Genomic DNA, 24,660 nt, shown 5'->3' with positions numbered 1-24,660 from the left:
AAGGGGCAATTTAGCATGGCCATTCCACCTAACCTAAAGATCTTTGGACATTAAGGGGCAATTTAGCATAGTGAATCCACTTGATCTGCACATCTTTGGACACTAAGGGGCAATTTAGCATGGCCATTCCACCTAACCTAAAGATCTTTGGACATTAAGGGGCAATTTAGCATAGTGAATCCACTTGATCTGCACATCTTTGGACACTAAGGGGCAATTTAGCATGGCCATTCCACCTAACCTAAAGATCTTTGGACATTAAGGGGCAATTTAGCATAGCGAATCCACTTGATCTGCACATCTTTGGACACTAAGGGGCAATTTAGCATGGCCAATCCACCTAACCCACACATCTTTGGACTCTAAGGGACAATTCAGCATGGCCAATCCACCTAACCTGCACATCTTTGGATACTAAGGGGCAATTCAACATGGCAAAGCTAACTGACTTGCACATCTTTGGAGTGGGTGAGGAAACCGGAGCACCCGGAGGAAACCCACTCAGACACGTGGGAGAACTCTAAACTCCACACAGTGACCCGAGGCCAGGGATCGAACCCGGGTTCCTGGTGCTGTGAGGCAGCAGTGCTAACCACTGTGCCACCCTAGGACAAGTTGTTGGTGATTTGGACACCTAAAAACTTGAAGCTGGAAGATACGATTCTGTGAGATGCTTCACTGTGTGTCTGTGAGACAGTTCTCCAAATTTTGATACAATTCCCTGATGTTAGTAAGGAGGACTTTGCAGGGCTGAGTTTGCCATTGTCATTTCCGGTGCCGAGATTGATGCCGGATTTGCGGTCCCATTTCATTCCTTTTTTTGGCCCTTTTGTAGAGGTTGAATACAGCTGAGTGTCTCGCTCAGCCATTTCAAAGGGCATTTCATCCTCAACCACATTGCTGAGAGTCTGGTGTCCCGTGCAGGCTAGACCGGGTAAGGACAGCAGATTTCATTGAATCATAGGAACGCTACAGTGCAGAAGAGGTCACTTGGGTTATCGAGTCTACACCAACTCTGTGGCAGTGCATCTTACACAGGCCCTATCCATAAATTACCATGGCCATCCCACCAAACCTGCACATCTTTAGACATAAAGGGCAATTTAGCATGGCCAATCCACTTAACCTGCATCTCTTTGGACACTGAGGGACAATTTATCATGGCCAATCCACCTCACCTACAGATCTTTGGACACTAAGGGGCAATTTAGCATGGCCAATCCACCTAACCTGCATCTCTTTGGACACTGAGGGACAATTTAGCACAGCCAATCCACCTAACCTGCACATCTTTGGACACTAAGGGACAATTTAGCATGGGCAATCCACCTAACCTGCACATCTTTGGGCACTAAGGGACAATTTAGCATGGCCAATCCACCTAACCTGCACATCTTTGGACACTAAGGGACAATTTAGCATGGCCAATCCACCTAACCTGCACATCTTTGGGCACTAAGGGACAATTTAGCATGGGCAATCCACCTAACCTGCACATCTTTGGACACTAAGGGGCAATTTAGCATGGCTAATCTACCTCACCTACAGATCTTTGGACACTAAGGGGCAATGTAGCATGGCCAATCCACCTAACCTACACATCTTTGGACACTAAGGGACAATTTAGCATGGCCAATCCACCTAACCTGCACATCTTTGGACACTAAGGGGCAATTTAGCATGGCCAATCCACCTAACCTGCACATCTTTGGATACCAAGGGGCAATTTAGCATGGCCAATCCACCTAACCTGCACATCTTTGGACACTAAGGGCAATTTAGCATGGCCAATCCACCTAACCTGCACCATCTATGGACGCTAGGTGACAATTTAGCATGGCCATTCCACTTAACCTGCACATCTTTGGACTATGGGAGGAAACCCACACAGACACGGGGAGAACATACAAACTCCACTCAGACAGTGACCCGAGGCCATAATTGAACCCTGGTCCGTGGTGCTGAGAGGCAACAGTGCTAACCACTCTTCCACCATTCTGGTGGTTAGCACTATAGATGGGAGGCATGTTGGCACAGCGGTTAGCACTGCTGCCTCACAGAACCAGGGACCCGGGTTTGATTCCCAGCTTGGGTCACCTCCTGTGTGGAATCTGCACGTCCTCCCCGTGTCTGTGTGGGTTTCCTCCCACTGTCCAAAGATGTGCAGGTTAGGTGGATTGGCCATACTAAGTTGCTCCTTAGTATCCAAAGGTGTATGGGTTAGGTGGATTGGTCATGCTAAATTGTCCCTTATTGTCCAAAGATGTGGTTAGATGGATTGGCCATGCTAAATTGCCCCTTAGTATCCAAAGATGTGTAGGTTAGGTGGGTTGGCCATGCTAAGTTGCTCCTTAGTGTCCAAAGATGTGTACGTTAGACGGATCAGCCGTGCTAAGTTGCCCGAGTGTCCAAAGATGTGTAGGTTAGGTGGATTGGCTGTTCTAAGTTACCTGAGTGTCCAAAGATGTGTAGGTTAGGTGGATTGGCTGTTCTAAGTTGCCTGAGTGTCCAAAGATGTGTAGGTTAGGTGGATTGGCTGTTCTAAGTTACCTGAGTGTCCAAAGATGTGTAGGTTAGGTGGATTGGCCATGCTAAATTGCCACTTTATGTTAGGGGGACTAGCTAGGTTAAATGCATGGGTTACGGACTGGGTGGGATTGTGGGTGGCGCAGATTTGATGGGCTGAATGGCCTCTTTCTGCACAGTAGGGATTCTATGAAACGTCAGAACATGCTGAGCAGGACTGGCACTGTCTGTGGAGGGTGAAACAGAGCTTAGCTTTTTTTCGATTTGATTTGAAACGTTAACTCCACTCCTCTCTCCACAGTCGCTACCAGCCTGTATGAGTGTTTCCAACGTTCTGCTTTTTCGAAAAGAAATCAGTGCTCCGCCAGTCTGAGCCCCGTTCGTGGCTCCCCCATCCTCTCACTGCTCACCAGGACAAGGCAGACACGGAGGAGGGGGCAGAGAGAAACATCTTTAAAAATAAACTTGGATGGAGGGTGGCGCATTGGGGGTGAGCAGACTGGGCTGTGCACGGTGCTCAGTGATACAGGGGCAGGGAGGTACCTGTTTTGGCAGCCAGCGTGCCACAGAACGGTGGAAGCGATAAAGACGGTAAATCTCACATCATCATTCAAAGTTGCTGCCTTAAATTTCCTAGACCACCTGCAGAGGAACAGGTAGCATTGAGGAAGCATTGGTGGGGCTGCACATGGACTCGGACAGGTTAGGAGAGTGGGCAAAGAAGTGGCAGATGGAATACAATGTGGGAAAGTGTGAGGTTATTGCACTTTGGAAGGAGAAATGGAGGCATAGACTATTTTCTAAATGGGGAAATGCTTCGGAAATCAGAAACACAAAGGGTCTTGGGAGTCATTGTTCAAGATTCTCTTAAGGTTAATGTGCAGGTTCAGTCGGCAGTTAGGAAGGCAAATGCAATGTTAGCATTCATGTCGAGAGGGCTAGAATACAAGAGCAGGGACGTACTTCTGAGGCTGTATAAGGCTCTGGTCAGACCCCCATTTGGAATATTGTGAGCAGTTTTGGGCCCCGTATCTAAGGAAGGATGTGCCGGCCTTGGAAAGAGTCCAGAGGAGGTTCACGAGAATGATCCCTGGAATGAAGGGTTTGTATTGAGGAATGGTTGAGGACTCTGGGTCTGTATTTGTTGGAGTTTAGAAGGATGAGGGGGGGATCCTATTGAAACTTACAGGATACTGAGGGCTGGATAGAGTGGATGTGGAGAGGATGTTTCCACTAGTAGGAAAAACTAGAACCAGAGGGCACAACCTCAGGCTAAAGGGATGATCCTTTAAAATGGAAATGATGAGGAATTTCTTCAGCCAGAGAGTGGTGAATCTGTGGAACTCTTTGCCGCAAAAGGCTGTGGAGGCCAGGTCATTGAGTGTCTTTAAGACAGAGATGGATAGGTTCTTGATCAATACGGGGATCAGGGATTACAGGGAAAAGGAGAATGGAGATGAGAAAAATATCAGGTATGATTGAATGGAAGAGCAAACTCGATGGGCTGAGTGGTCTAATTCTGCTCCAATGTCTTATGGTCCTCACAAAGGTGTTGCAAAGTTGAGCAGAGTAATTGCAGATTGGTCTTTGTGAAAATTGTGAAATGCTGGGGAGAAACATAGCATGGTCCCTTTGAAAGGTGGTATTTTTTCTGTGTTCAGAAAGTTAAACAAATGCAAGTACGTATAGAGAACTCAGACAAAATACAAGAACAAAGAAAATGACAGCACAGGAACAGGCCCTTCGGCCCTCCAAGCCTGCACTGACCATGCTGCCCGACTGAACTAAAACCCCCTAACCCGTCTGGGACCATATCCCTCTATTCCCAACCTATTCATGAATTTGTCAAGATGCCCCTTAAAAGTCACGATCGTATCCGCTTCCACTACCTCCCCCCGGCAACAAGTTCCAGGCACCCACCACCACTCTATGTAAAAAAGACTTGCCTCGTACATCTCCTTTAAACCTTGCCCCTCACACCTTAAACCTGCGCCTCCTAGTCATTGGCTCTTGCACCCTGGGGAAAAAGCTACTGACTATCCCCTCTATCCATGCCCCTCTCATAATCTTGTAGACTTCTATTAGGTCGGCCCCCTCAGCCTCCATCGTTCCAGTGAGAACAAACCGAGTTTCTTCAACCTCCCCATAGCTAATTCCCTCCACACCAGACAACATCCAGGTTAATCTTTTCTGTGCCCTCTCCAAAGCCTCCACATCCTTCTGGTAGTGTGGTGACCAGAATTGAACACTATATTCCAACTGAATGTAGACTGAAACATTTGTACAAAAGGCTAAGCAGTAGTGTGACCAAGGCAACAGGCTTTCCATATTTTTAAAAAATTCAGCCAATTTGGATTAGACACTTAGACACCAAGAACCTAGTAAATTTAAATTTGACGGTGTTGGCAACTGAGGGCCAATCCCCTATTGTGATGGAATATTGATATGTAGTCACAGTTATAAAAGGGGGCAATGGGACAAAAAGTAGAAAGCAATTGCATGAGTAACAGCTCTTAACTTCATTTAAGTCTTAAGAGCAAGCACCATCTCCATAGGGAAGGTAGCAAAAAAGAATCAACAGAAGGCCCAGGGTATTCCAGAAAAGAGACAAAACCTGGTTGCAATTTAGACAGCAACTAAAATTGTGTTTTTTTTGTTAGCAGGTGGGAATTGTATTTATCGGAACAGCATTTCAAAGGAATCGTGTTTTATCAGGTTTGTTAATAGTTTAGTGAACTTGTTTGCTGTTAGTTAGATAAATAGAGTGTTGATTTTACAGAGCAAGTCCCAGTTATTTTGATTTAACCACTACAAGCTGCTGAAAAGCAGCGATGACCCCTTCTCACACGCACTTGAACAGATTATAGAGTGAGGTACTCCTCTGAGTGGTTAGGTGTTTGTTCTAGGAGGGGGGAAATCCACCTCCGTTTTATAACGAAGGGTAATACGGATTTGCTTCAAACTCCAATGCACCTACAGATACCAATTATGGTAAACGCCAACTCCCTTTCTCTGAACTGCTGTCCCCAGTTAGGATTCTGGTTTTTCAAGATGCTTCACAAGGATAAATTAGCCAAGTTTTCAAAGTTTATTTATTAGTGTCACAAGTAAGGCTTACATTAACGCTGCAATGAAGTTATTGTGAAAATCCCCGAGTTGCCACGTTCCGGCCCCTGTTTGGGTAACACTGGAGGGAGAATTTAGCACGGCCAATGCACTTTAACCCGCACATCTTTCTGACCGTGGGAGGAAAGTGGAGCACCCGGAGGAAACTCACGCAGGCACGGGGGAGAAGGTGAAGATTCCACACAGACAGTGACCAGAGGCATGGGAATCAAACCTTGGTCCCTGGTGCTGACAGGCAGCAGTGCTAACCGCTGCGTCACAAGGAGGTGTCTGCACTATCCCTGTGCGTGCCTGTCGGGGTGCCTCTATCCCACGTGCACCAACAGGGGTATCAGGTTGAGTTCAAATGTCAGTCACATGGTATCGGATGCCTAGTGGAATGCTTTGGTTGTAACAGTCCCGCCTCTGTGTGTCCCCACCACGCCCCTGTCCAGTGGGTGACGACCTTTATTTGGTGGCATTTAACCAAGCAGGCTTGTGGTCAGAGCTCTCGAGTGTTTGGACAGGTGATTCACCCACCCTGCATCGCTTCAGCCTACCTGTGGAACGCGTGGGCGGCACAGTGGTTAGCACTGCAGCCTCACAGTGCCAGGGACCCGGGTTCAATTCCCAGCTTGGATCTATTTGTGAGGAGTCTGCATGTTCTCCTCGTGTCTGCATGGGTTTCCTCTGGGTGCTCCAGTTTCTTCCCACAGAACAAAGATGTGCTGGTTAGGTTTGACTGGCCACATTCCAGCATCAGAGGGAATTAGTGGGTTAAAAGATGTGCGGCTTAGATGGATTGGCCATGCTAAATCGTCCCCAAGTGTCCAAAGATGTGCAGCTTAGATGGATTGGCCATGCTAAACTGCCCCTTAATGTCCAAAGATGTGCAGGTTAGGTGGATTGGCCATGCTAAATTGCCAAGTGTCCAAAGATGTACGGGTTAGATGGATTGGCCATGCTAAACTGCCCCTTAGTGTCCAAAGATGTGCAGGTTAGGTGGATTGGCCATGCTAAACTGCCCCTTAATGTCCAAAGATGTGCAGGTTAGATGGATTGGCCATGCTAAATTGCCCCTCAGTGTCCACAGATGTAAAGGGTAAATACATGGAGTTGTGGGGATAGGGGTTGGGTGGGATTGTGTTCAGTGCAGACTCGATAGGCCGAATGGCCTCCTGCAGCACTGTGGGGATTGTCCGTTGTCTGGGAAATGCCTCATCAACCAAAATGACCCCAACCAATATCCCCACACAACCCTGAGCCTCCTGCGTGTTACAAGCTCAGTCACTCTTGTTGGCTCGATGCTTTGATAGTTTGATGTTTCCTCTGCAAGGGAGAGCGGATCTGCCTCAGGGGAAACAGGAAAGACAAAATCCCTCCAGCGCGAGACACGTAAAGCGAGCGAAAGCGTCCAGAAGCCGGAAGTCACAGACGGCTGCCTGGGTCAAAGGAAGCCTTCTGCGGCCTGCTGACCGCGTCTTGTCTCAGCTGCGGTCAAATTCCGGCCTGCTGGTGACTTGGGCTCGCGCCGGAAGCTCAAAAACTCCCCGTCTTTTAAAATACAGATTTTAATAAGGAGGTGACAAGGAGCAACAAAAGAGAGAAAAAAAAAGTATTTTTTTTTTTTAAAAAGAGACACAGGCGACAAGCAGCAGCGTGAAAACGAAAACGGAGAACAAGTGGTCAGAGAAAAGACGTGAGCCGGTGTGCAGTGAGTTACCGGTTGTACATGTTGTTGGGGGGGGGGGGGGAGGTGGGGAGGGGGCCACGCACACACAGATCGTTTGCCCGAGCTCTGGCCCCAGGCGACAAATCCGCAAGGGCTGACGAACCGCCTGGAATTGTCCAGGGGGCAATTCCTTGGGTGTTTCGATCCTCGTGCTGGACCTGCCGTCCCCCCTCCACCAATGCAGGCCCTCGCCTACTTCAGCGGCGCTCGTTTTCTTTCTCTGCCCAAGATCAGACAGATATTAAAAGATTCAAGTGATTCCAGTCTTTTCCTTCCCACCCTCTTCACGTACGATTCCCGCACCTCCCCACCCCCAAAGCAATTCACACACCGTACAAGCTTTAAGTTTCCCTGCAGTTGGCATGCGTTCCCGAGCACAGGATTTCCGAGGAATTGTCGTTTTAAATCTTGCCGTGGTGCTTGTATGCGTGCCCCTTGGATGGGTGCGCTTCTGCTGGCCACATGTACGATATTTCATTGTCGTGTGCCCCATGTCCCCTTTCTCCTCCCAGTAAAAGAGGGAAACATCCAGCGTGAAGTGTTGTGTTTTTGCGGCCTGTGCCAGGCTTCTGATGCTCGGCCTGTTTTTTCAAGCTTCTGGCGCCCAGGCCCGCTCCTCAGGCTTCCACCGTGCGGCCTGCTCCCTCAGGCTTCCACCGTGCGGCCTGCTCCCTCAGGCTTCCACCGTGCGGCCTGCTCCCTCAGGCTTCCACCGTGCGGCCTGCTCCCTCAGGCTTCCACCGTGCGGCCTGCTCCCTCAGGCTTCCACCGTGCGGCCTGCTCCCTCAGGCTTCCACCGCGCGGCCTGCTCCCTCAGGCTTCCACCGCGCGGCCTGCTCCCTCAGGCTTCCACCGTGCGGCCTGCTCCCTCAGGCTTCTGTTGTCCAGCCCACGGAAGTTCAAATGCCCAAGGAGGTTTTTTTTTTCAAATTTAAATTTTTTTTAAAAACAAAAATCTAGGAAATAGTTTGTCACAGTGGAAACTGTGCCTCCCGCCATTTCCCCACCCCCAAACACACTTCCCTCCCCCGCATTCCCCAACAAGTATCCTTCCCCAAAACATGAGATTAAACTCGTGAACTTTTTTTTTTAGCTTGAGGATTTTCTTTTGTGTTTCTCTTCCAGAAAGCACAAGAGTCAAAAGTGCAGTGTTCCAGTGTTGGTGAGAGAGCGGGGTTGTGCAAAAATTGTCCCAACGCTGTGCTCTCTCAATGTGTCCTCCACATCCCCTCCCATCACCCCGACTGTTGCACTTTGATCGTTGCACCAAAGTGGGATCACGTCTCTCTCTCTCTCTCCCTCCCCACCACTCCCTCAGTTTCCTTCATGCTCCCTCACAGGTTTTGCTGGGGGTTGGCGGGTGGGTGGTGGGTCGGAGGGGAGGGGGGGGGGACTCCTTCACTCCACGCGAATTAACAGGCCGTACAGGACGGTCGAGGCCCTCTCCTTGGTGATCCACTCGATCTCGTTGTTGCTGAACCTGGGGTCGATCGACTCGCTGGCCCCCACCGACTGGGGCCCCACCTTGTAGGAGCCCGGCCGCACACAGACCTGGAAGGCCACCTGGGCATGGTGATGTCGCTGGGACTTCACGTCTTTGAATCTGAGGGAAGAAGCAGCAGCATTAACCAGAGTGCAATGCCAGAGTTACTTAGCATCTTATGGCACAGGAAATGGTCATTTGACCCAGAGAGTCCCTACAGTGCAGGAAGAGGCCATTTGGCCCATTGAGCTTAGATGGACATTTATTGTCATAACGCCACATATTTACGCTGCCAATCCCCCTGACACCAAGGGGAAACTTAACATGGGCCAATCCACCTAACTTCCACATCTCTGGACACTAAGGGGCAATTTAGCATGGCCAATCCACCTAATCTGCACATCTTTGGACACTAAGGGGCAATTTAGCATGGCCAATCCACCTAATCTGCACATCTTTGGACACTAAGGGGCAATTTAGCATGGCCAATCCACCTAACCTGCACATCTTTGGACACTAAGGGGCAATTTAGCGTGGCCAATCCACCTAACCCACACATCTTTGGACACTAAGGGGCAATTTAGCATGGCCAATCCACCCTAACCTGCACATCTTTGGACACTAAGGGGCAATTTAGCGTGGCCAATCCACCTAACCCACACATCTTTGGACACTAAGGGGCAATTTAGCATGGCCAATCCACCTAATCTGCACATCTTTGGACACTAAGGGGCAATTTAGCATGGCCAATCCACCTAATCTGCACATCTTTGGACACTAAGGGGCAATTTAGCGTGGCCAATCCACCTAACCCACACATCTTTGGACACTAAGGGGCAATTTAGCATGGCCAATCCACCTAATCTGCACATCTTTGGACACTAAGGGGCAATTTAGCGTGGCCAATCCACCTAACCCACACATCTTTGGACACTAAGGGGCAATTTAGCATGGCCAATCCACCTAATCTGCACATCTTTTGGACACTAAGGGGAAACTTAACATGGGCCAATCCATCTAATCTGCACATCTTTGGACACTAAGGGGCAATTTAGATCATAAGACATAAAATGCAGAAATTAGGCCACTCGGTCCATCGAGTCTGCTCCGCCTTCAGTCACCTGCCTTCTCCCCATATCCCCTGATCCCCTTACTAATCAAAAACCTATCTCCGTCTTAAAGATGCTCGATGACCTGGTCTCCACGGCCTTCTGTGGCAAAGAGTTCCACAGATTCACCACTCTCTGGCTAAAGAAATTTAGTACGGCCAATCCACCTAACCTGCACATCTTTGGAGCGTGTGAGGAAACCAGAGCACCCGGAGGAAACCCACGCAGACACGGGGAGAACAACCCCAACACAGACAGTGACACAAGCTGGGAATCAAACCCAAATTGTACTGCCGGAGGGCCGGCGCAGAGGGAGTGCCGCACTGCCGGAGGGCCGGCGCAGAGGGAGTGCCGCACCGCCGGAGGGCCGGCGCAGAGGGAGTGCCGCACCGCCGGAGGGCCGGCGCAGAGGGAGTGCCGCACCCTGGAGCAGAGGGAGATTGCCGCGCAGACGGAGTGCTGCACTGCTGGAGGGTCGGAGCTCAGGGAGCGCCGCATCGTCAGAGGGTCAGTGGCCATTCGGCCCATCATGCCTGCACCAACTCTCCAAATAAGCATCATAACTTAGTGCCATTCCCCTGCCTTTCCCCCAATAAGAAGTCTCACAACACTAGGTTAAAGTCCAACAGGTCTATTTGGTATCTCTTTGACACCACCCAAATAAATGAACTCAAAGTAACTTAGGGACAAATTAAAAGGGGCAGCTCCCCAAAAGGGAACAGCCCGAACAAAAAACAAAGTCAAAAGGAAACTTAAAACATTAAATCAAAATGTGATTGTCAGGGTCTATAATACACTCCAGCCCCTACGGTGCCCAGCGAGCATTGAAGGCGTCAACTGCACTCGTGGACACTGCCTGTTCCCTCTCCAGGGACACCTGGCCGCGAACGTAGCTGCAGTAGCGGGGGCAGACAGTTGGGATGGACAGCCCCCGTCAATCACCCACTGCCTGGACCTATTGATGGCACGTCTCGCCAGGCCCAGGATCAGGTTCACAAGGAGGTCGCCATCCCAACCCGCCCCTCTCCGCACCGGACACGAGCTTTCGGAGCACTGCCTCTTCACAAACAGGGCATATGTCACCCCGGCACATTGTTTGAATAGGAACAATCATCCAATGCCCTCTTGACTGCCTCTGGTGAACCTGCCTCCACCACACTTCCAGGCAGTGGGTTCCAGACCCCAACCACTCACTGGGTGTGGAAGTTTTTCCTCACATTACATTTGCTTCTTTGGCGAATCGCTATAAACCTGATGATGGCGCAATGCTCAGCGCCACTCGCGACTCCTCAGACACTGAAGTAGTCCATGCTTCAAATGCAGCAAGACTTGGACAATATCCAGGCTCGGGCTGGCAAGTGGCAAGAAACATGCACGCCACACAAATGCCAGGCAATGACCATCTCCGACCGGAGAGAATCTAACCATCGCTCCTTGACATTCAATGACATTGCCATCACTGAATCCCCCACAATCAACATCCTGTGGGGAATGGGGAAGGGGATGTAGGGGGTGCTTGATTGGCACCCCCCATCCATCAGCTTCAACCTCCACTCCCTTCATCACCGACGCTCAGTAGCAGCCGTGTGTACCGTCTACAAGATGCAATGCAGCAACTCACCAACGGAGGGACGAAGTAGAAAGGGTCGAGGGCTTGAAGTTGTTAGATGTCCAGATCACCAACAACCTGTCCTGGTCCTTTCCACCCAACACTATAGTTAAGATGATCCACCTATGCCTCTACTTTCTCAGGAGGCTAAGGAAATTTGGCATGTCAGCTACAACTCTCATCAACTTTTACAGAAAGCATTCTTTCTGGTTGTATCACAGCTTGGTCTGGGCTCCTGTTCTGCCCAAGACCGCAAGGAACTAACAAAAGGCCAAGAATGTAGCCCTATCCATCACGCAAACCAGCCTCCCATCCATTGACTCTGTCTACACTTCCCGCTGCCTTGGGAAATGCAGCCAGCATAATCCAAGTCCCCACGCACCCTGGACATTCTCTCTTCCACCTTCTTCCGTCAGTAAAAAAACACAAAAGTCTGAGGTCGTGTACCAACTGACTTAAGAACAGCTTCTTCCCTGCCGCCATCAGACTTTTGAACGGACCTACCAGTCATAGCTGATGTGTTGATCTTTCTCTGCACCCGAGCTATGACTGTAACACTACATTCTGCAGCCTCTCCTTTCCTTCTCTATGAATGGTATGCTTTGTCTGTATAACGAGCAAGAGACAATACTTTTCACTGTGTCCCCATACATGCGACGATGATAAATTAAATCAAATCTATCTCCCCAGATGTACTCTATGAACAGTATGCTTTGCCTGTATAGCGCGCAAGAAACAATACTATTCACTGTATCCAAATACATGTGACAATAATAAATCAAATCCTCCCCCCCATGTACTCTATGAATGGTATGCTTTGTCTGTACAGCGCGCAAGAAACAATACTTTTCACTGTATCTCAATACATGTGACAATAATAAATCAAATCAAATCCTTCTCCCCTATGTACTCTATGAACGGTATGCTTTGCCTATATAGCGTGCAAGAATACACGTGACAATAATAAATCAGATCAATACTTCTTGGACAGTACCTCCCAAACCCGCGACCTCTGCCATCCAGAAGGACAAGGGCAGCAGATACCTGGGAACACCCCCACCTGGAGGTTCCCCTCTGAGCCACTCACCATCCCGACTTGGAATTACATTGGCCGTTCCCTCACTGTCGCTGGGTCGGAATCCTGGAACCTTTCACAGCTCGTGTCACTGACACCCCCTCTTGCAACCCTGGAGCTTCTGACCACCACACCATCAAACCGTTGGCACAGCCCACACGGACTCTGGTCACTCGTAGATCAGAGATCCTCTTACGAGTTCCCCCTGCACACAGCCTGAAGGTGCGGCACTGGTTTGACCGCGCCCGCTTACCTTATCTTCGGGCAGAATCGGTCCTGTCCCACGTATCGCATTGTTGGCGAGAGGCTGACTTTCACCGTGTCCTTCTCCTGAACACTGTTCTCCTCGGGGTCATTATACCCGTTCTGAAGCTCGGCTTTCGCCTGCTTGGTGCAGAATATCGACGCGCTCCCTGCTTCGGTTTGGAGGCGGCGGCGGTGGAGGAGAGGAAAGAGGGCGGAGGAGTCAAAAGGCAGAGGTGAAGAGGGCAGGGACAGTGGAGTGGCCAAAGGGAAAAGAAATGCGAGAAGAAACAGAAGACAAGATTTTAATTCTTGCGCGAGGATCATCCATCAACACCAGATGCACAGTTACAGGATTCAGCATCGCTGGAAATGATTATTCAAAATATTGGTCTTTTCTAACCCCTTGCTGTACCTGTGTGTTTGATGGGGGACAGTGTGGAGGGAGCTTTACTCTGTATCTAACCCCGTGCTGTACCTGTCCTGGGAGTGTTTGATGGGGGGGACAGTGTGGAGGGAGCTTTACTCTGTATCTAACCCCGTGCTGTACCTGTCCTGGGAGTGTTTGATGGGGGGACAGTGTAGAGGGAGCTTTACTCTGCATCTAACCCCGTGCTGTACCTGTCCTGGGGGTGTTTGATGGGGGGACAGTGTAGAGGGAGCTTTACTCTGCATCTAACCCCGTGCTGTACCTTTCCTGGGAGTGTTTGATGGGGGGACAGTGTAGAGGGAGCTTTACTATGCATCTAACCCCGTGCTGTACCTTTCCTGGGAGTGTTTGATGGGGGGGGGAACAGTGTAGAGGGAGCTTTACTCTGTATCTAACCCTGTGCTGTACCTGTCCTGGGAGTGTTTGATGGGGACAGTGCGGAGGGAGCTTTATTCTGTATCTAACCCCGTGCTGTACCTGTCCTGGGAGTGTTTGATGGGGGACAGTGTAGAAGGAGCTTAACTCTGTATCTAACCCCGTGCTGTACCTGTCCTGGGAGTGTTTGATGGGGGGACAGTGTAGAGGGAGCTTTACTCTGTATCTAACCCTGTGCTGTACCTGTCCTGGGAGTGTTTGATGGGGGACAGTGTAGAGGGAGCTTTACTCTGTATCTAACCCTGTGCTGTACCTGTCCTGGGAGTGTTTGATGGGGGACAGTGTAGAAGGAGCTTAACTCTGTATCTAACTCCGTGCTGTACCTGTCCTGGGAGTGTTTGATGGGGGGACAGTGTAGAGGGAGCTTTACTCTGTATCTAATCCTGTGCTGTGCCTATCCTGGGAGTGTTTGATGAATGACAATGCTTTCATGGTCATCTTTAGATTTTTATTTCCAGATTTTTTAAAACTGAATTCAAATTTAACCATCTGCCATGGTGGGAATCGAACCCAGGTCCGCAGAGCATTACCCTGGGCCTCTGGATTACCAGTCGAGCGACAATACTACTAAGGCCATTGCCTCCCCCAAAAGGAAACTATCAGGGAAAGCCAATAGAAATTGAAATGTTTTCTGCCGGTTAAGCAGCTTAAGGCAGGTACAGTTCTAGCTAGCAACATTGCAAACAGATGTTCACCTAAGGCAAGCTGGTAACAATGGGGAACAGAGCATTTAGGATTTTGAATAAGGAGTTGGCGGCTCAAAGGACAAGCCGAGGTGTGAATTTTGCACTCACACCCTAAAAGGGTAAGATTCACAAAATGAAGGCAATTAAGCCCGACTCCGGAAGAAGTTAGTTCAGATAAGGGAAGATCAAAAGGGGGAAAAAAAAACTGCACATCAGGAGATGATTAAACCCGTGCCAGGGTAACTCCTTCAGAACTCAGCCATAGCAGGAATAGATGTTTAATTCCCAGCAAGCCAAGTCTGCGAAGAAAGCCTGTCTTGAGAAGCCAGTTGCTTGCTTTACCTCAGAAGCAGACTCCAAAGAGATACAACTGCCTAGAGTGCTAACAGTTACTGGATTTGTGTTCTAGGTTATTAAAAATCGACAAGATGTTGCGAAATGTTCAGAAGGAATTTGTGAATTTGGAACAGGGCAAGGTCGGTGCTACTGTGTATAGCTCTTGCCTTTGTACATTTATTATATGGTTTCATGTCATGGCTTAATGAACATTCACTTCATTTGTCATCACAAAACGTCTGGGGCATCATTCTCTGGAATTCAAATCTTTGCTCCCATTGCAAGCATAACAGAGGGTGGTTGTTTGTAGTCTCCCTTTGAGATTTGGACTAATCCAGCATTAACCATCAGTTAACAATTACCTTTAGTTGATGCATCATCGTCTATCGCACCAGATAAGAACAGATTTGCCAGTGTTCTCGTAGCCAGAGTTCATGTAGCAACAAGATAAGAACAGGATGGGGTGTCTTTTTTGTGAAAGAGAAACTGGTAGGGGTGGAGCGTGGTGTCTTGTTGAAGTCTTCAGAATTCCAGCAGCTTTTGATCAAGTGGACACAGAATGTCTCACGGCATTGCTAGCCCACAGCGGCACGCACTGCCAGCTCAGAGTGGTTAGCAATGTCAGCTCACAGCAGTGCGCACTGCCAGCGCACAGCGCCAGGGACCCGGGTTCAATTCCCGGCTTGGGTCACTGTACGTGCAGAGTGTACACGTTCTCACCCCGTGTCTGCGTGGGTTTCCTCCGGGTGCTCCGGTTTCCACCCTCAGTCTGAAAGACGTGCTGGCTAGGGTGCATTGCCGTGTTAAAATTTCCCTCAGTGTTACCCACAGGTGCCGGAGTGTGGCGACTAGGGGGATTTTCACAGCAACTTCATTGCAGTGTTAATGTAAGCCGACTGGTGACACTAATAAATAAAAAATTTTGAACCTTCCTAGGGAGAGAGTTTGCTCCTATTCTAGCTTCTTGGCAAAGACGGACGTAAAGTATTCATTTAATATCTCAGCCATGCCCCTAACCTAGCCTTGAACAAAAGAAATGTTCAAGTTTATTTATTAGTCACACGTAAGGCTTACACTAACACTGCAATGAAGTTACTGTGAAATTCCCCTAGTCGCCACACTCTGGCGCCTGTTCGGGTCAACGCACCACATCATTCGGACTGTGGGGGGCAACCGTGGCACCCGGAGGACACACACACAGAACTGAACCAAGGTCCCTGGCAGATACACACACAGTCACACGGAACTGAGCCAAGGTCCCTGCTGTGAGGCACCACTGTGCCACCCATACTAATATACTGATCCCAGAAGCATTGAATTCCAGTCACACTTACGGGATTTTGAAAATTAAAACATTTATTAACAAGGACAAAAGGAAACACAAGGACACAAGATTAAAATTACACAGAACGGTTTTACAAAACATTCCCCAAAAAACCCCACTTGGTCAGAATGTACAGGCAAACGGCTTCTAGGGAACACGCCTTTATAGATGTAGATATTCAAGCTCTAAATTTGAGAATCTTTATGCCAAGCTAGCAGGAGGTCCAACATACAAAACGAGACAACAGCCGTACTTACCAACAATTAGGACTGGATCAAGATTTAAGAAAATTTGTTAACAATTAACATTATGAATGAGAGGCAGTACAGTGGTTAGCACTGCTGCCTCACAACGCCAGTGACCCAAGAGAACCACGCCAGTGGTTCTATTTCCAGCTCGGGTCACTGTCTGCATGGAGTCTGCACATTCTCCCCGTGTCTGTGTGGGTTTCCTCCGGGTGCTCCGGTTTCCTCCCACAGTCCAAAAGATGTGCAGGTTAGGTGGATTGGCCACTGCTAAATTGCCCCTTAGTGTCAGGGGTGACTCGCTAGGGTAAATGCACGGGGATAGGGCCCAGGTGGGATTGTGGTCGGTGCAGACCCGATGGGCCAAATGGCCTCCTTCTGCACTGTAGGGATTCTACGATTCCAATGTGCTGGAACACCCTTCGACGATAAGAACACTCGAGGCTGGTGAGACAGGTTTTTGATAGAAGGAGTCAGGTGTTACGGGGGAACAGGCCACAAGAATGGCCACAATCAAAATCAGGCACGATCTTATTGAATGGTGGGGCAGGTTGGATGGGCAAATGGCTTATTCCCATTCCTGTTTATTATTTTTAAATACATAGAGTATGTCAATGATCTGGATGATAATGTGGTAAACTGGGTCAGCAAATTTGCTGATGATACAAAGATTGGAGGCGCGGTGGACAGTGAGGAAGGTTTTCAAAGCTTGCAGAGGGACTTGGACCAACTAGAAAAATGGGCTGAAAAATGGCAAATGGAATTTAACACAGACAAGTGTGAGGTATTGCACTTTGGAAGGACAAACCAAAGTCAAACGTACGGGCTAAATGGTAGGACTCTGAAGAGTGCAGTTGAACAGAGGGATCTGGGAATACAGGTACAGAATTCTCTAAAAGTGACATCACAGGTGGATAGGGTCGTAAAGAGTGCTTTTGGTACATTGGTCTTTATAAATCGGAGTATCAAGTATAAAAGTTGGAGTGTTATGCTAAGGTCATATAAGGCATTGGTGAGGCTGAATTTAGAGTATTGTGTACAGTTTTGGTCACCTAATTACAGGGAGGATGGAAATAAGGTTGAAGGAGTGCAGAGAAGATTTACAAGGATGTTGCCAGGACTTGAGAAGCTGAGTTACAGAGAGAGATTGAATAGGTTAGGACTTTATTCCCTGGAGTTTGTAGAAGAATGAGGGGAGATTTGATAGAGGTGTATAAGATTTTGATGGGTATCGATAAAGTGAATGCAAGCAGGCTTTTTCCACTGAGGCGAGGGGAGAAAAAAAACCAGAGGGCATGGGTTAAGAGTGAAAGGAGAAAAGTTTAAAGGGAAAATTAAGTGGGTGGGGTGGGGGGGGGGGGCTTCTTCACGCAGAGAGTGGTGGGAGTGTGGAATGAACTGCCGGATAAAAGTGGTAAATGCTTTTAACATTTAAGAAAAACTTGGGCAGGTTCAAGGATAAGAGGGGTGTGGAGGGATATGGTCAGTGGCACTAGGCAAAAAGTGGTTCGGCACAGACAAGGGCCAAAAGACCTGTTTCTGAGCTGTAATTTTCTATGGTTCTACGTACATACGTTCCTTTATTCCACAGGTTATTTAGAGTCAGATTCGTAGAGTAATACAACATAGGGCAGCACAGTGGTTAGCACTGCTGCCTCACAGCACAAGGGACCTGGGTTCGATTCCCAGCTTGGGTTGCTGTCTGCGTGGAGTTTGCACATTTTCCCCTGTGTCTGCGTGAGTTTCCTACCACAGTCCAGAGATGCGCAGGTTAGTTGGATTGGCCATGCTAAACTGTCCCTTAGTGTCACGGGGAGGGGGGGGGGGGGTGCTAGCGAGGGTAAATACATGGGGTTATGGGGATAGGGCCTGGGTGGGATTGTGGTCGGTACAGACGCGATGGGCTGAATAGCCTCCTTCAGCACTGCAGGATTTGATGATCCTATCCTGCAAGGATTCACGTCAATATATCCATTTGCTAAGTCTCCTGCGGGTGCTATATGTCAACGTACCAGGGTAAGTTTGCTGCAAGATATTCCCAAAGTCGTGTTATGCTAGATAATGTTTTAATAACAGGACTTAGCCTGCAAGATCATTTGGGAGACCTCAAAGAGGTCTTTGAATCAAAGGGATTTAAACAGCCGGGAGAGGGAATCTAGGGTGCACTGCCAGGGAAGGTGGTGGCAGAGGGCAGAAACCTTAGAACCTTTAAAAAGTATTTAATCATAGAATTATAGAATCCCCATAGTGCAGAAGGCCCTTCGGCCCATCAAGTCTGCACCGACAGCAATCCCATCTAGGCCCTTCCCGTGTAACCCCACACATTTACCCCCCTCCCCCCCACCGACCCCCAATCCCTCTAACCTACGCATCCCAGGACACTAAGGAGCAATTTAGCATGGCCAATCCACCTAACCTGCACAGCTTTGGACTGTGGGAGGAAACCGGAGCAGCCGGAGGAAACCCACGCAGACACAGGGGGGAGAACGTGCCGACTCTGCACAGACAGTGACCCAAGCCGGGAATCGAACCCGGGTCCCTGGAGCTGAGAGACAGCGGTGCTAACCACTGAGCTGCCCATTGGGCGAGTGCTCGAAATATCAGAACATTCAAGGATATGGAACAACCCGTCGGTGCAGACTCGATGAGCCCAAGGGCCTTTTCTAGTACTCTGTTTAAGTATAAAAGGAATTCGGTGCAATTAGCTGAGGCAAAATTACTGTCACTGTATTAAAAGTACACCACTCAAACTCACTTCCATTCCGCTGTGGAAATCCAACAAAATTTGCTTTCTGAAACCAAGGATCTTTCTGAGTGGCTGCTTTCGATTTTGCACCTTCTCTCAAACACCAGAGCTGTCTCCAGGATCTCCTCCCCACACGGCCAACTGCAAACTCAACATCTCCCTCCCACTTTTCCCTATCAATCCTTATTCATGTCTCCCAGCACTCAACCTTTCCAAAATATAAAAATTTTTCACCTTTTCTTCCAGTGTCCACTTATTGACCAAATAAAGTTGGATAACCACCTTTAGTTTATTTATGAAAGCTTCCTAAGTTGCAAAGGTCCCTGACCACTCCCCCTCTGAAATTTAACAGCTGAAAAGACAAGTCCCGATCTCTCTCTGAATGGAAACGTCTATACTTATCCTATTTACTTAAAAGTGCACTTCACCATGGCCTGTTATAAGTCTATGTATTTAGTACATTTACCCCCTTGTCTCTCAGCTCTTCCAGACAACTTGTCTCAATTAACCTATCCCCAGCTTAACTACATCACCGTCACATTTACGCATGCACACACACTCCTCTAGTTGGCGTATTCGCTACGATAAAAGGGATAAATATGCTAAATACGTAGACTTTCACTGACTTTTATAGATGCGCCATGGAAACCATCTTTTCTAGATGTATGATGTGGATATGCCGGCGTTGGACCGGGGTAAACACAGTAAAAAGTCTGACAACACCAGGTTTAAAGTCCAACCGATTTATTGGATAGTAAACTCACTAGCTTTCGGGTTTGTCCCTTCATCAGATGACTGACAAACCCGAAAGCTAGTGAGTTTACTATCCAATAAATCGGTTGGACTTAAACCTGGTGTTGTCAGACCTTCTAGATGTATCACAGCTTGGTATGGCCTCCTGCTCTGTCCTAGGCCGCAAGAAATTACAAAGGGTTGTGAACGTAGCCCAATCCATCACACAAACCAGCCTCCCATCCATTGACTCTGTCTACACTTCCCGCTGCCTCGGAAAAGCAGCCAGCATAATCAAGGAATCCAGGCACCCTGGACATTCTCTCTCCCACCTTCTTCCGTCAGGAAAAGGATACAAAAGTCTGAGGTCATATACCAACTGACTCAAGAACAGCTTCCCTGCTGCCATCAGACTTTTGAATGGACCTACCTCGCATTGAGATGATTTTTCTCTACAGCCTAGCTATGACTGTAACACTACATTCTGCACTCTCTCCTTTCCTTCTCTATGAATGGTATGCTTTGCATGAGAGCACGCAAGAATCAATACTTTTCACTGTATACTAACACCTTAAAAAAATAAATCATATCAAATAACACCCTAGCTTTGACTGTAACACTATTCTGCACCCTCTCCTTTCCTTCTCCCCATATACTCTATTGCCTGCAGAGCGTGTAAGAAACAATACTTTTCACTGCATACTAATACATGTGATAATAATAAATCAAATAATTAAACGAATTTGAAGACGACAGCAATCCTAGCAGCAGTCACCTATTTTATCCAAAGTATACTGCTACCTGCAAACTAATTTTGATTGCACTGTCCCCTAAAAAAATCACCCATTTGTACTGTGCCTGGGACATGCAGTGTAGAGGGAGCTTTACTTTGCCTGAATCATACAGAATCCCTACAATGCAGAAAGATGGCATTCAGCACTTTGAGTCTACACCAACCTTAGAACCTTCTTTAGGAAGAAAGGGGCAATTTAGCATGGCCAATCCACCTAACCTGCACATCCTCAGACACTAAGAGGTGATCTAACTTGGCCAATGGACATACTTTGCACATTTTCAGGCCAATCCACCTCACCCGCAAAACTTTGGACTGTGGGAGGAAACCGGAGCACCCGGCAGAGACCCACGCAGATATGGGGAGAACGTGCATAGGTTTAAGATGAGAGGGGAGAGATACAAAAGGGTCCAGAGGGGCAATTATTTCCAGAGGGTGGTGAGTGTCTGGAACAAGCTGCCAGAGGCAGTGTTAGAGGTGGTACAATTTTGTCTTTTAAAAAGTGTTTAGACATTTACACGGGTAAAGTGGGTATGGGACAGCATGGGTCAATTGGGACTAGCTAAGGTGATTAAAAACTGGGCGGCATGGACAAGTTGGGCTGTAAGCCACTCTGACTCTACGAGAGATGGGATGGGAGAGTTCTACCCCTGTCATGTTAACGACAGACATTCCCCAAACGTCTCAATTTGCTCCCCTTCACGTACCTGATACCAGCTCCCCGTGATCCAAGGCCCGTCGTAGCGACCCCACACACGTCCCGTGGTAGGCGGTGTGCCATTTTTTGTAGACGTTAGCCACCTCACAGCGGGGATTCAGCCTGCAGGACCCAACAGTTGACACGTTTCAGGCAACACACTAACAACAATCTTACATTTATCAGCTCTATTTCACAACCTGATAACCCAGAAGTACCTGGCAGCCAACAAAACACGCCAAGAGCTACAGCCACAAACCCGTTTAATGCAATCAAATAAAGGTCATCACCCAGTGGGGGAAGGGGGAACACACACCGGCACTCAAAGCGCGACTGTTATCTCATGGTGGGAACTCATTGCTGGGGGTGGTAGTGGAAGCAGACATGATAGTGGCTCTTAAGGGTCATCTTGACAAATACATGAATAGGATGGGAATAGAGGGATATGGACCCCAAAAAGGGTAGGGGGTTTTAGTTTAGTCAGGCAGCATGGTGGGTACAGGTGTGGAGGGCCAAAGGGCCCGTTGCTGTGCTGTAATTTTTTTTGTTCTTCGTTCAATCTATTTCTGATGTAACTGTTCTATGACCAAAGCGCTCCAAGAGCCATCAGATACCCTGTGACTGACACTTCAACACAACCCAGGCACTCCTGCAGGTGCACACGAGGAAAGTACAGACATCTCGTTGCAGGACTACAGTTAGCGCAGCTGCCTCACAGCACCAGGGACCCAGGTTCGATTCCCGGCTTGGGTCATCGTCTTTGTGGAGTCTGCACGTTCTTCCCATATCTGCGTGGATTTCCTTCGGGTTCTCCAGTTCCCTCCCACGAAAAGACATGCCGGTGAGCTGGATTGGCCGTGCTAAATTCTCCCTGTTACCCAAACAGGTGCCGGAGTGTGGTGACTCGTGGATTTTCACAGTAACTTCACTGCATTGTTAATCTAAGCCAATTTGTGAAGTAATACTTAAACTTTAAACAGCGGGTTAGCACTGCTGCCTCACAGCGCTAGGGACCCGGGTTCGATTCCCGGCCTCGGGTCACTGTCTGTGTGGAGTTTGCACGTTCTCCCTCGTGTCTGCGTGGGTTTCCTCCGGGTACTCCAGTTTCCTCCCACTGTCTGAAAGACGTGCTGGTTAGGTAGACTGACCATGCTAAATTCTCTCTGTGGTACCCAAACAGCAATGTGGAGACTAGGTGATTTTCACATTGCAGTGCTTGTGACATTAATAAATAAAGTTTAAACTTTAAATTAAGGCTCCTTTGGCCTTCAAACCAATTAACTCCCCTCCTGCCCCCTGGTGTGCTAGGGCCAAGTCTTGTTCAGAAATTGGACTTTGGTTGGATTTGGTCTGACTCTAGTCAGACCCCATTTGGAGTTTTGTGAACAGTTTTGGGCCCCGTATCTAAAGAAGGATGTGCTGGCCTTGGAAAGGGTGCAGAAGAGGTTCACAAGAATGATCTCTGGAATGAAGAGCTTGTTGTATGAGGAATGGTTGAGGACTCTGGGTCTGTACTCATTGGGGTTTAGAAGGATGAGAGGGGGATCTTATTGAAACTTTCAGGATACTGCGAGGTCTGGATAGAGTGGATGTGGAGAGGATGTTTTCGCTAGTAGGAAAAAGCTAGAACCAGAGGGGCTAAAAGGACAATCCTTTAAAACAGAGATGAGGAGGAATTTCTTCAGCCAGAGAGTGGTGAATCTGTGAAACTCTTTGCCGCAGAAGGCTGTGGAGGCCGGGTCATTGAGTGTCTTTAAGACAGAGATAGATAGGTTCTTGATTAATAAGGGGATCAGGGGTTACGGAGAAAAGGCAGGAGAATGGGGATGAGAAAAATATCAGCCACGATTGAATGGTGGAGCAGACTCGATGGGCCGAGTGGCCTAATGCTACTCCTATGTCTTATGGATTTGATTAGATATAGCTTAAAAAAAAGACAGGGGCAGAAGAATGGCGACCACCACCAGCAAGTGCCATCATGAGGGGAGTCATCACCCCAACGATGGAAGGAAGATCACAGCCAGAGTGCCAGACCAGACTATACCGAGGACTGTAGCTTCTGACACGCAGATAGAGGCCAATGTCTGCCTGGATACCTGCCAGTCACTCAATAGTTAAATCGAGGTTGAGTATTGAACTTTAATATTCTGTTATATTAACTGTGTGTTTGATCATCAAGCGTGTATGAATAGATACTATTGTATTAGCAAGAGGTCGACTTGCAGTTCCTTGTCCACTGTATAAGGATTAAAATAGACTGTGCGGCAGGCACGACATCTCGACCTCGTACCTGAGTGCAAACCTGCACCATCCGAACGGGAGGGCATAGTCCTTGGGCGGGTCACCCCGTTTGTAGTAAGCTTCATCCCCACGCAGCTTGTGGCAGGACTCACAGTAGCACAGATTACACTTCAGCTCATCGTCGAAGTAACCGTCTATAATACAGAACCCGGAAGCATACCAGAGGGTCAAATGTCTCATGCATTCCATCCATCCAAAGCACCATTTTTATCAACCACCCCATTCCACACCCCCCAACCTCCACTTCCATTGCTGATCATCTCTCATTCCTTCGCCCCCAAAGATGCTGCTTTGTTGATCGCCAACAACCGGTCCCAATCCCCCCCCACGCTGATGCTCCAGTGAAGAAAGCCCACCAATGCCTCTACTTTCTCAGAAGACTAAGAAAATTTGGCATTTCCCCTAAGACTCTCACCAACTTTTCCAGATGCACCATAGAAAGCATCCTTTCTGCTTGTATCACAGCTTGGTATGGGATCCTGCTCTGCCCAAGACCGCAAGGAAATACAAAGGGTCACGATCAAAGCCCAATCCCATCATGCAAACCAACCTCCCATCCACTGACTCTGTCTACACTTCCCGCTGCCTCGGGAAAAGCAGCCAGCATAATCAAGGACCCCACGTACCCCAGACATTCTCTCTTCCACCCTCTTCTTCTCGACTTTGGACTGGACCCATCTCACATAAAGTTGATCATTCTCTACACCCTAGCTATGACGGTAACACCACATTCTGCACCCTCTCCTTTCCTTCTCCCCTACGTACTGTATGACAGGTATGCTTTGTCTTTGTAGCACACAAGAAACAATACTTTTCACTGTATCCCAATACACGTGACAATAATAAATCAAAGCAACTCTTTCTCCCCAATGTACTCTATGAACGGTATGCTTTGTCTGTGTAGCACACAAGAAACAATACTTTTCACTGTATCCCAATACAGTACTCCAGAGGTGGCCTCACCAGCACCTTATACAGCTGCAACATAACCGCACTCTGCTTACATAGCACCTTTCACAACTGCTGTGTAAGCACAGGTCGCATTGTCTACCA

At 48.4% G+C, this 24,660-nt stretch overlaps 1 protein-coding gene across 5 annotated transcripts in view; it reads right to left on the bottom strand.

Moving 5' to 3' along the window:
• Positions 1 to 8,402: 8,402 nt before the first annotated feature.
• Positions 8,403 to 24,660, bottom strand: part of neurl4 (neuralized E3 ubiquitin protein ligase 4) — an 86,247-nt gene continuing 69,989 nt past the window's right edge. For 3 of the 5 annotated variants that reach the window (XM_080182590.1, XM_080182593.1, XM_080182592.1), the window contains 4 exons: positions 23,597 to 23,741; positions 21,317 to 21,429; positions 12,893 to 13,055; positions 8,403 to 8,966 (listed from right to left, as the gene is read on the bottom strand). In XM_080182590.1, coding sequence (XP_080038716.1) covers positions 8,762 to 8,966; positions 12,893 to 13,055; positions 21,317 to 21,429; positions 23,597 to 23,741 — 626 coding nt within the window. In that variant the 3' untranslated portion in view covers positions 8,403 to 8,761. The remainder of the gene's footprint in view (positions 8,967 to 12,892; positions 13,056 to 21,316; positions 21,430 to 23,596; positions 23,742 to 24,660) is intronic. The other 2 variants (XM_080182591.1, XM_080182595.1) reach the window with 1 other exon arrangement.

Source organism: Carcharhinus amblyrhynchos, unplaced genomic scaffold, assembly GCF_965287045.1.
Source record: "Carcharhinus amblyrhynchos unplaced genomic scaffold, sCarAmb.v2.hapA scaffold_69, whole genome shotgun sequence".
Classification (NCBI taxonomy): domain Eukaryota; kingdom Metazoa; phylum Chordata; class Chondrichthyes; order Carcharhiniformes; family Carcharhinidae; genus Carcharhinus; species Carcharhinus amblyrhynchos.
The sequence above is the reverse complement of the archived record's forward strand: the minus strand, read 5'-3'. Positions and strand labels throughout refer to the sequence as shown.